Consider the following 12,471-nt stretch of genomic DNA (forward strand, 5'->3'; position numbering starts at 1 on the left):
ATTGCATTGAAATATGATGAGATGTGCTTTCTGATTTATTTGGAAATGAGTTAGACTTGTAAATATGCATAGTGTCACCTATCCTGGTAACCAGTGGACATCAGATGTAATCCTTAAACACAAAATGTTAATGCCATGTACTCATAGCCTCATTTGTGAGGGCTGATTATTAAGCTCAGAGAGACTCTTCTGAAAGATGGCCTCTTTTAGGCTATATGTTCCAAAGGACCAGCTTTTTGGCTCACATTAGATAATGTTTAAATCCTCACCAGTTGGTTGTACAGAGGGGCACCGACCTATAGACTTGAGGAATCTTCAGTTTCAGGACTCCTAAGGTTCAGCTTGTCTAACCCCCAAATGAGCAGGAATGCCCTCCCCAGTAGCCCTGACGGAGATGTACCCAGCTTCCCCTGCATGGCCACGTTTTTCCTGTTTCAGTGTGTAGTCAGATCACTCACTATCTGTTTCCAGCTGGCACAGTGGCATTTAGTTAACTGTAAAGGCCACATTTTATTTAAAATTATTTTTTAGTCTTAGAGACAGACAGGGTCTTACTCTGTCACCCACGCTGGAATGCAGTGACACGATCATAGCTCACTACAGCCTTGAACTCTTGTCCTCAAGCAATCCTTCTCCCTCAGCCTCCCGAGTTTCTGGGATTATAGGCATGAGCTACTGTACCCAGCTAAAGACCACATTTTAGAATGCATACATGTGGCACCTATTCTTGTGAGTCTTATAGAACTAGCTCCTATTCCTGGCTCAAACATCCATCCTCTCATTCCTCCGCCAGGAACGTATTGAGCGCATGCTGTGTGCCAGACATCGAGATGAGCAAAACATGGGTGATTAGAAAAAACATATGGGGTCAATTTGCTTTGTCTGCTTAATCCAGCCAAATCAATATGATTAGTCTGACTCATCCTCAGCTGCTGGGTAGAGAGAGGCCAGAGTCTCAAGTCCCTGTTTTTGGACTTACTCCCATGGTGGAGCGGCCGGACTGAGCTAAGATAGGAGCCAGAATTCACCGGTGTCCTCAATACCTGGCACCCCACACTCCAATTTTAATGCCTAAATTGTTGACCAGTTAGAACTTTAAAAATATTTGTTATTACGCTATATTAGATTTTCCAAAGGATCAAACCCCACTTTTAGTATAGCATGCAGGAAAAATCATAGACTTTGGGATAAGCCAAGGAGTTCAAAATTCTAGCTAAGTGCATGTTTGGGAATCAGTTTTATCACTTGCAAAACGGGGAATAATCTATAGTTTGCATGATTGTTGTGAGGTTTAAGTGAGATAGCCTGGTCTGTGGTCTTAACGGTTTATAATAATTCTTTCCTCTCCACATTTGCCTCAAGGACCACATGCAAAGATGTGTCAGTTATTCCTGCAACGTCCTGGGCAGGGATTTCTCCAAAGTGAGTTCATTTTCTGTTGCCTGTTTTTGGTTGTTTCTAGAGCTCCATGAGTAGTAAAAGCAGCACCTGCATTTTGGGAAGATGGTAACAGTGCCAGAGCAGTTGTTGTTACCCAGAGAAGATACTAATTTCAGTAGGGAAGGGAGGTATTACTGAGTCTTAGCAATTCACTTCGTTTGAGTATGAAACCAAGGTCACTCGGAAAAAAAAAATTATTTGCTCCAGCAAATTCATTGGTTTGTCTGCAAGTGCAAATAGGGAATAAAGTAATTATTTGTGAGTGAAATGTGTTCCACTAACATCCTCATCCCCCTGCAGCAGTTAGCTAGGGCCACATGTAGACGTATTAGTGTTTGGGGGCTCGTAGCCTACCCGTGCGTCGCCATGGATGCCCAAATCATCCTTTCAGCGGCCAAATTGCATGTTTGACCTGAAAGTGAGATTGTCTTAGATGCTCAATTTGTTATTAGGGCTTAGATGCAAACAGGGAAAATGCTGTTATGTTTATGAAGCAAAATAGTAACTTATCATAATGAAGGCATTAGGAATGACTGTAGAGCTGGTGTAATCCGTGTTTATAGATGGAGCTACTGAGGTTCAGACTGGTGTTAAGGGCACCCAAGTAACTATCAGAATATGCATAGCTATGAAGGGCCAGGTAGAGTCAAATGGCTCCTGGACTTGGAGTTGAGATCCCTGGGGGAGTCCTGGATCTGGCACTTACTGGGTGGCTTTGGACAGACCACTTGGCCTCCCTGGGCTTCAGTTTTCACATCAGTGAAATCGGGACTTTTCTGCCTTCCTTACTGGGTACTGATGTTAGAGCCCTTGAACCATGGGCCCAATCCAGCTCAAGGATGAGTTTGGTTTGGCTGACACTGTGTTTTAAGAACATTGACCTTGAATGCCTTTAGAGGATGCATTCTCCTTTTCTCCCACAGGCTCTACTTCCAGCTGGCCTGGTCATCCAATTTATGTTACCTGCCTGGCTCCTATAGACATCCTGACTTGGGGACCCTTGCAACCTAAACACCACTGTATAGGCAGGACCAGCTTCATGTGTGGGTAAAGTAGGTGTTATCATTTCCCTCCATCTCACCTTCCACAAGCCCAGCTTATTGATGACTATAATTCTTTTGTGCAATTCCCTAGAAAAACAAAAACCTCTGTGGCAAGGGAGGATAACATTTCGAGCCTTAGATGAGTTTAGCAGATTAAAAAATTTTGATCTGCTGGAGAGCAGGTTTTGACAACGGAGCCAGAGATACCAGCCATGTGTGCTGGGGGATGTGTGGGCAGGGGAGGGAAATTCTACTAAGCAGGTAGCAAAGGAACAAAAATGGATGGTTGGGGGGAATAATGCCTACCTCATAGTATTGCTGAGAAAAGTAAATGAAATGATTGTGTAAAAGGGCTTAATATAGTAAGATAGTAACTACCATTACTGTTATTTTCCTGGCCTGAAAGAACACACTTTCACACTAACTGAGTGGGAAGGAGGCAGGTGGGTGATGTGCTCTCAGCTCTTCATCCCTCAGGGCTTACCTAGGCGAGAAGAGGAAGCCCTTGTGCCTGTGTGTCTTGCTGTGTCTCTTCCACACCCGAACACCTGGCTATTTGGAAATAACAATAGGAGGCACTGAATATTTCATTCATATCTAGAATCCTTTCCAGACGAAGAAATTGCATAATAGCTGTCAATCATAACGGGATTCTTGGCGTTTGCCAGTTTGGCCAAAATAAGGGCAGTTTTATGGCCATCTTGAGGTCTGCTTTGCACGCTGTGTGCTTATAGTAAATTACTGTTTTTTAAAAACCATTCCCTATATCTTAACGTAGTCCCACATCTGGAGTCATAGAGCTGAAAGGAACTTTAAAAATCACCTGGACCACAGGCTCTCAACTTCAGTGTCTTGTCACTTCAGACTTTCATTGCAAGAAACATTTTACTAATAGATTAAAATACTGAGGTTTGTGGAACAAATGTTTTGCTTTTGTTTAAAAATTAGAGTGGATTCAAGATTATTCTTATAATTGTATTCTTGTGTTTCTCATTTGTTTTGCACTTGAAATGCTGTCTTGATGGAAGAGAGAGGGATAGAGTATACTTAATGGGCTAGATTTGATGAACAGGTTGTCCTGTCTAAATACATCCCTTTTACCTTGACCTGGTAGAAACAGGGGTACAGCCACTGACTCTGTAGACATAGGCCAATACTTGCTAAAAGCTGTGGAGAGGGAATGAGAGTTCCCTCAGGTAAGCCTAAGTGGGTAAGCCCTCTCTGGGTTGAACCCTGGAAGGTTAAGCCCTTGACTTTGTTCTTTGAGCTAAGAGTAACTGAGAGTCTCACAAATTTCATTCAACTCATTACTCTGACAATATTTAATTTAGCACATCTTTCTGCAAGAATAGGTGAGAGATGCGGTCCCTGAGCTGACACAGGCAATTGAGAAGGGTCCAGCTAGCATTCTTTCACTGGGCCAATGCTGCGGAATATTAGCACTGTGAATGGTGAAAGATGCTGCTTAGAAATAAAAAGTGACAATTTCCAACTGGCATTTCTCAATAATGAGAGGGCTTTTGGAATGTGCTTATTTTCCATTTGGGAGGGGGACAGTGGGATCTCAGTGAAGGCCTGGGGGGTACAATTGTCTTCACAATTTGACAGTGATAGAGCCCTTGTATGCATGCTTTTCACTGATAGTTTACAGATTCCAGTTCTTTTGAGAACTGATGAAAATAGAATCCACAGCACATTCAAGAGTGACAATTAAGTGCTTAACAATGAGGCAAAATTCTGAAAAGATAATAGGATTTTCAAATATATGTTTGTCAGCCTACTGAAAAGTCAATAGTATTCCAAATTCCTTAGGCCAAGCCTGTATAAACAGAAGGATTTTTGTCTATACAGGCCAAGCAGAGTGAAAAGTTGAACAACTACCCAGATAACTTGACTCTGGGAGAGTTTGCTTGGGTCATTTAAAACAGCACTTCCCCTCTGCCTGTCCGCCCGATGTCCCTCACCCCCCCTCCACACTCCCAGGTCTCCCCCAGCATGGTTCTGTACCTGCACAATCTATACACAAATATCTCAACCTGTCAATTCATTTGGACTATAGAGTTGTAGGCCTTGTCTACATATATACAGATAAAATACACATAAATGTCCCAAGAGCGTTGGATGGGTGAAGGACACTGATCCAAAGTCTGTTTTCCCCTACCATGCAGCTCCGGCCAGAGGCAATGTGAACAGCATGTTACAAATCACCAGGTGAATTAACTTGGAAAAATTAAATCCCAAATCCTGGTCTTGCTTTCAGGGGTCTAAATTAGTTGGATAATTGTTTAGACATGACTACAGACATATTCAGGTACATAGGCATAGTCCATGTATTGTTAGACCATATAGATCCAAATAATTCCATGTTCAAATGTGTCCTTTACTAATGTCCATCCTTGAATTCTTAGAATACCTGCCTTTTTACTTGGTTTCTGGATCAGTTGAGAGTGTCTATGTTCAGTATGATGGCCGTGGGGAAAAAAAAAAAAAAAAAAAAGAGAGTGTCTATGAACAAGAGTGTCTATTAAGAACTGATCTTGATAGTAAATATGGGGAGTCAGATGGCGGGGTGGGGATGGATTACAAAAGAAAGAAAATAGCTCCTGCTGTTGGGCAGATTACACTCTCATTTTATACTCAGCCATTGCCTTCTTGCTAGACAGTAGGATGAAAAGAATATTCAAATAGGATGGGATGGCTATTGACTCAATGGCAAACACTTACATATTTGTAAATAAGTTTGATTTTTCAGGTTTTCAATGACACTCAATAGATATAGTCATATTGGGTATATAACACAAGTACAGTGGTGTTGGGAAAATTAACCCATTTATTTGATTTCTGCTGCGGTCCCCAATCCCTGTTAGGGACCCGGCCTGTTAGAGACCATGCTGCAGAGCTCCATTGCCCCCACCCCACCCCTTGCCCCAACCCCAACCCCCCACCTTCCATGAAACTTAGGAACCAGAGCCATGCAACAGGAGGTGAGTGGCAGGCGAGTGAGCAAAACTTCATCCACCTTCCCCCCAATCCCTCCCAAAAAGGCTGGGGACTACTGCTAGAGAGCTAATTCCAAGGTGTACATTTTATCCGTGGCTACATGCAAGGATTCAATAAACTAAATAACTGCTAAGTCTTTCAGGTAACCGTTAAATCTGAGGTAGGATAAAAAATGATTGGAGGGGTTGTCCCTGGACGACTTTCTTTACTGATCTGTTGCCCTTGGCTTTTGGGGTCATGGAAAGAAAGAGAGGGAGAAAATGTCCAGGGAGGAGGATGATAAGATGGCATGAGCATTTCGCAGAAGTTTGAACCCACTGGGTTGTAGAATTAGATACAGATTTAGAGAACGTTTCCTCCCCCGATCACTGAAGCTATAGTAAGAGCTAACAGATGCCCTATTTAAAGTTATTCCTTGGTTAGCCACACTAATTAAGCTTAGCAACAATGCAAACATGCAAAGAGGATTTTTATTTTAATTTGAAATGCATCGTGTGATTTTTTTTTCCCTACAGCAAATAGAAGGTCCTCATTATATTTTACTCCTCTGATTTAACTTATGTCACAGACAGATCACATGTGGATAAACAGGAGTTAATTGGGCATAATTCACAGGAAAAGTCAAGTACTGAATTTGTAGGCATTTCTCCAAAGACTACGAAAGTTGCTATCCCACCCCCAGTGAAACCAAGTGAAAGTACTTTTGTCCACACTAGCAGGTCTGTTTGGCCCTGGTACCCAGACATTGGCTTGGCTCTTTGAGTAAACTTGAGTGCTTCTATCTGGGACATCAAAATGCCCTTAGGGCAGGGCCTTGGAGATTCAGTGGGAAACCAGATGTATATTTTTGCTGATGGCCTATCCTCTCTGAAGCACATTTTGTGGAATTGGGCCTTTAGAGCTGCAGTTTCTTCACTGACCATTTCCCCTGCAGGCTCTTGCCTCTGCCTTTTCTCTGGCAGCCTGGCTTTCTGCGTTGAGCAAGAGCAGATGACTGACAGCTCCTACCTTGCGGACAACTCAAAGGAGGTACACCTATAGAACACCACGCACCACGGAATGTTCACTCTGAGGATGACTCTACCTGGCAAGGATGGATGATTTCCATGTAAACTACTGATGAGAAATGCTCCAGAGTAGGTACTGACCAGCCTTCTTTAGTGTTCGAGGCACTTGTCTGAGTTTCTTGGGACAAAACTCATTTCCAGAAGGTTGCTGGTCTCAACTGGGCGTAAGGACAAGTCATTTCTTTTCTGCATGTTCTCAACACACCCTCCTTGCAATGTCTGCACCTGGAATCTTCTCAGAAGTGTAACGAGGATGGCTTTCATCATCACCATGGCGATGTACTTTCCTGCACAGGCACGAGGCCCAAAACCAAATGGCTGAAAATACCTGTAAGGAACCTATGAAAATGATCAGACAGTTAGCCAGAGTATTAAAGGCTAGAGTCATGCAGTCTCTGTTTTTGATTCATTCCAAAAACACTGGGAGTCAGAATGCCCTGTTTTGGGGTCTCAGCCACGCTACCCCTCTACTGAGATGAATGACTGGAATTCAGGTAAGCCCTTTCTCCATCCTGTTTGATTCAGCCCTTGTGATACAGACTCAACCTTAGACAGTCCCCAGTTTTGCTTTTCATGTAAGTGTGCTGGGGTAAAGCAATGCAAATCATCTTACTACAGCCAATGTTAGTATACTCAACTAGCTCCGTGAAAGAGCCATACCTTCATTACTATTTTGCAAGTCACCAAGGCAAAGATTGTGTGTGGTGCCACATAACCTGATGAAAAGGGACAAATGCAAGCAAAAATGCAGATTCCTGGCCCATCAGTACCAACTATCTATTTTTAGTTATGCAGAAAATTAATGAGGACCACATCTGTCTGTTTTTTTACATATCTGGACTTACATAGTACATAGCGGATGTTCAATAAACTTTGTTGGCCAATTGGCTGATTTACCTAGCATTAACTGGACTGCCTGTGTAGAAACATAATGAATTAGAGTACTGGATTAATTAGCATCATGTTTCTACATCATATGCAAATGGAAAAGTGGGCATTGAGGGAACTCCCTGGATCATTCAGGTTTAAAAACATTGCTGCCTAAAATTTGACATAATGGAGGGAGAATATCCAATACACATGAGTGATAAAAGCAGCAGTTGACTTTCTTCTAATTACTCAGTCCTATTTAGAATGGGACTTGCTGCTCATGGGGCCATTTGATGAACATCACAAAAAACCAAATCTTTTGGTCTCATTTGATGTCCATCTGAAGCAGAAGTGGACTTTGCTCATATGGTGCTATAATTAAATCTGATGCCATGATGACAGAGTGATAAATTTAAATGGAAAAGTAGGTGGGTTGGGTTAAACAAAATCTGCCTCATTTTAGCCAAATTAAGGGCCTGGATTTTTCATGTTTTGACCTAGTGTGTGGCCACCATGTAGATATTTCTCAGAGCTGGAGACCCAGCATCCTTGGCTTGAGGATGAATCCGGTGGCCCTCTGCCAAGTTAGGGGACACCTGTGCTTGAGGATGAGGTGGCAGAGGGGGATGAGTAAAAAGAATGAAATGTGCATGGTGCTGACACACAGAACCAGAGAAGATTCAACAACTGACATTTTCAAGAGTGGCACACTTGGTTTTAAGGAAGGGCTCTTACATTCTTCTCAAAGTTTTCGAGAGTAAATTCATTGGGCTTGGGGAAGAACTCGAGTCTGTGCATTCTTCCAATATTCAGGATAATGTTAGTGCCCTTCTTTACTGGGTAGCCATCGATGACGTCATCTTGCAAGGCTTTGCGCATGACCAGGTCCACGACAGGCTGGTACCGCATGCTCTCATAGATGAAGTTTTCCACCACTTTTAATTTTTGCATATCATCAATCCTTATGTCTCTTTCACCTGTGGCAGCAGATAAAAAAGACAAAGAAAGTAAGTTAGTTTTAACATGTGATGAGCCCTAAAGCTCCTATTTTTCCCACAGAACAGTTTGCTCTCGGTTGAAAAAAATTATGTCTGTAATTCTAACACACTCCAGCAACCAGGGCCAAATACGTTATGTTTGGTCCACAGAGTATTTTATAAAAAATCACATAGGAAGCCAATGATCTTAAAACCTGAGGGATTTTATAGAAAAGTGTGGATTTCCAGAAAAATCAGAAAACTTGGTAACACTGGACCGACATTTCCACGTGGCAACAGTGGGCTGAAGCTGAGCGGCTGCTTCTCCTGTGGAGGAAGCACACACTCTGCCCTTCCACGTAGTCCACACCTAGTCTGCGCCAAACAGTAGTCTCATCAGCCCGGCCCCTGAAGTCTTTGAGTTTTTGTCCCCTACTCTAAATCGTAGGGGACATTCATTCCCTGTCTTGATTTGTGAGCAAACTAGCACCACAACCACCCCAGAGATGGATGAGTAGGTTGCTGCATAGTCAAAATGAGATGGTGGATTTCATCCATTTCAATAAAATTTTCTCCTCTGGTTACCTGTGCAGTCATCTGCCGCTAGGTGTCACTGTTAGTCCCTCTGTGTCTCATCAAGAACAACCTGTTGCAATAGAGTGACAAGCACTCCCCTCTCCCCACCAATGATAAAATAGGTGCCTCAGACCTGCCCCCAGTGAGTTGGGGATTGAAGACCACCCCGCCCTTGCCCCGACATTTCAGATTGGCCTGACACTGGCCAAAGAAGCTCAGATTAATCCCACGCATGGCAAAACTTCAGAGCATCCTCAAATGGGCTGCCGCTTTTGCAGAATCAAAAATAGCCCAGGGTCCTGAGGCAGCCCCGCCTCCTGTGCAGCTAAGCCATCTAGGGAAGGCCTAGTTTGGTCAGAGTGCTCTCACAGTCCTTCCCCTTACAGATGCTTTTCCACACTCAAGGGTCTAGTGGGGGATGTGTCTCTGGGTGGGAAGGTGGAAGAGAAGATGACAGAGAAAGTGACCAGAGGCATTCACTAGGAAGTATTTGCCACATCTGTGTAGGGCGCCTGGGAGGGAGCACAGACACGTGCAAATGGCCCTGCTGCTTTTGCATCTTTGCATAGGTCTACTGAAGTGTCAGAGGAACAACAGCAAGAGGCACGAATGCTTTTCACCTCTCAAGGAAATTATATTAAACAGGCATTACAGGCATAGGGTCTCAAAAGCCATTTTCCCCTTGTCCCCTCAACGCCCTCCTTCTGTGGTGCCCTCTCTCGTCACTCCTTTGAGCTTGTTGAGTTCTCGTTCTCCCACCGGCCCACGAGCCCCATGAGTGCAGGGGTGGCGCTGGCTTGTTCATCACCATACCCCTGCACCTGGCACAGAACCTGATAACCTGCTAGGAGGCACTCGAGACCACGCTCTGGAGTGGTTATCCTGGCTCCTTGCTCCCTAGCTTGCCAGGCAATTTCCCATGTATGTGATGCATCCGCAGATCCCTCACTCACGTATTTAAGCCTTCTGTGAAATCCCCTGTTATTTTTAACTATTGCAAGCAGCTCTTGAATGGTTTTAAAAAGACGGTGCCCTTCCACAATCGAATAACTTGTTTCACAGGGACTGCAAAAAGTCGACAGGGAAGTCCACATCGTGTGCTGTCTCTTCACAGCTTTAAGAAGTGTGTTCCTAAAAAGATTACTCAGGTAAAGGAAGTTTCACATAAGAAATTGTTTTCTCCCAGAAGGCGATTCTGATTTCCTGCGGAGGTGGCAGTGTGGGAGGGTGGGCAGCGTGGTGCTGACGGGAGGCAGCGCAGAGGTGGTGCTGGGGAAGGGCCGAGTGGGGCGGGGCTCCCTGCAGAGGAGGAGGGGAGGGGAAAAGGGACCAGCATCCCTGGATGGAAATGGACAGGGAAACACGCCACTACCCTGCCTTGGCTGTCGCCCTCTCCTTCCCCTTCTGCCACCAGCTGGAAGTTCAAGTCTGCTTGACTCTGAAACACTGCTGTAAATCACAGATAGCCATGTCCCCGGCAGACCCACAAAAGCCTTTTGCAACTGATGAGGTAGGCAGAACACTGCACATGATCCCGTGTTTTTGTAAAACAGACAAATCCAACCACAGATATGTCTCTGTGTGCACACAGAAAAAGATCTTGAAGAATACACAGCAAACCATTAATTACCGCTGGGGAGCGGGAATGAGGCTGGAGAGGAGAGGCAAAGGGATTGGGCCGTGTCACTTTCGGCTTTATACAGCTCTCTGTTATTTGAATTTTTTTAGTGAGCATGTATTCTATTTATAATTTAAAAAACACATGCACAGAAAGAACTACCTTTTCAACCTATCTGGCATAATCAAAGTGTAACAGAATGGCTTCCTTTACTGTTCTGAGCGGATTATAAAAGACTGTGTTTGACATAAGCTGACACTCAGAAGGAATTGTTTTTTAAGCTCTATGAGTTATTTGATAAATGCTTACCAACAACAGTCTGGATTTCCTTCATTATTGCCTCTTCCACCTTAGGGTGCTTTGCAATGAGGAACAACATGAAGAACACAGAGACAGACATGGTGTCAGGGGCCGCGATCAGCATTTCCAGGACACACTGGTTCACGTTCTCTCTTGTCAGGTCACCACGTTTCTGAACAATTGAAAGAGGGGGAAACATTGGAAAAGTGAATGAAATTGTTTCAAAAAATAAGGGGAGATGACCCTCAAGTATCAACAACCTCAACAAAAATGAAATCTTAGAAATTCCATGTCTCTGTAATTGACTGCGCACATCTTCCATGACAATCCTCAGCTGAGAGATAAACGAGCCAAGTATCTATGTATCCAGTGTCTTTGGTCCTTCCCTCCTATCTTCACATTTTGTATTGTGACACAGACTAGTTTCAATCTTAAAGGCCAGTCTTACTAGAATCTCTAATGTATGGACTATTTGGGTTGGGCATTGTAGAACTGCTAGAGAAAATAGTTAGAAGCAGAAATGTGCAACAATTACAAAAGTGGATCTTTACACACCGATACAGAAACAGTCATAACATATGTTGCAGGGGAATTATGGGTAGTCCAGGTCAGTACCTCGGCAAAAATCAACTCAGTGGCAAAGTCCATACATTCTTCCAGTTTCTCTGCTGTGGAAATCCTGCGTCTTTTTTCATCTATCAGAATTTCTATGGCATCTTTCAAGTCCTTGCTGGAAAGAAAAGTCAAAATATAGTCTATTTGTACTCAGTTTAGACATCTAGCAAAATAGATTCATTTGCCATTTGTTTAAATAAAATGATCTACTTTAATTGAAGCCATTGGTGCTCATGCATAAGTGAATTTCTATTTTATTTCTTTACAAATACCCTTGAATTATAATACATATACCTTATGCTTCATGTTAAAGTACCAGAATTACTTAGATTTTTAGATACTGGTAGGAAATCAAAGCTGTGACTTCTAGTTAATGGTTAAAAACCGCTACCAATGGCTAAATCCAACCATATTTTCCAATTTCTGATTTGGCAGGCACAGTGTTTACATTAAAAAACAAAACCAAAAAAACCCTGTAACTGTCCTCTAGGGGATGCACTCTTCAATTTGCCCCGGGCTCCGCCGTTTCCTGTTGTCCTTTATCCACACAGCCCACTCCTATTTGTCTACCTCCGAAGACTATTGAGTTTGAGATTCCCGTTCCAGACAGTAAACTCAAGTGACTGCCTATCATTCTTGATATTTATTCTCACAACTTGTGGTTTCTGCCATGTAGTAAACACTAAGCAAATGTTTGTTGAATGAATGATTAGCTGCGTAGATGTGTATATGCATTTTGATGGTGTGGTTGAGGGAAGAGCACCTTGGGCAGAGGGTCAGGTTCTAGTGCAGGTTATTCCCTTTCTACGTGCCCTACTTTAAGTCTCTGAGCCCTACACCTCTTTTAAAAATGAAGGGATCAGACTAGATGACTAGGAAAGTCATGTTGCATCTAAATCCTGTTAGTTCTGCCTCTCTCCTTAACTGTATGTGTTCATTGTAAATGTATTATTTCCTGTCCCAGA

At 43.3% G+C, this 12,471-nt stretch overlaps 1 protein-coding gene and 1 long non-coding RNA gene across 2 annotated transcripts in view; one reads left to right on the top strand and one right to left on the bottom strand.

Annotated features, from left to right (window-relative positions):
* LOC123622671 overlaps positions 1-12,471 on the top strand; it is a 179,036-nt gene that overhangs the window by 95,612 nt on the left and 70,953 nt on the right. The window lies entirely within an intron of this gene.
* The window catches only part of LOC123622663 (aromatase), a 117,764-nt gene continuing 111,295 nt past the window's right edge, over positions 6,003-12,471 (bottom strand). The window contains exons 7-10 of the mRNA XM_045529209.1: positions 11,507-11,621; positions 10,901-11,063; positions 8,156-8,397; positions 6,003-6,889 (exon numbers count right to left, since the gene is read on the bottom strand). Coding sequence (XP_045385165.1) covers positions 6,641-6,889; positions 8,156-8,397; positions 10,901-11,063; positions 11,507-11,621 — 769 coding nt within the window. The 3' untranslated portion in view covers positions 6,003-6,640. The remainder of the gene's footprint in view (positions 6,890-8,155; positions 8,398-10,900; positions 11,064-11,506; positions 11,622-12,471) is intronic.

The sequence above is a fragment of the Lemur catta genome, chromosome 1 (genome assembly GCF_020740605.2).
Source record: "Lemur catta isolate mLemCat1 chromosome 1, mLemCat1.pri, whole genome shotgun sequence".
In the NCBI taxonomy this organism is placed as follows: Eukaryota; Metazoa; Chordata; class Mammalia; order Primates; family Lemuridae; genus Lemur; species Lemur catta.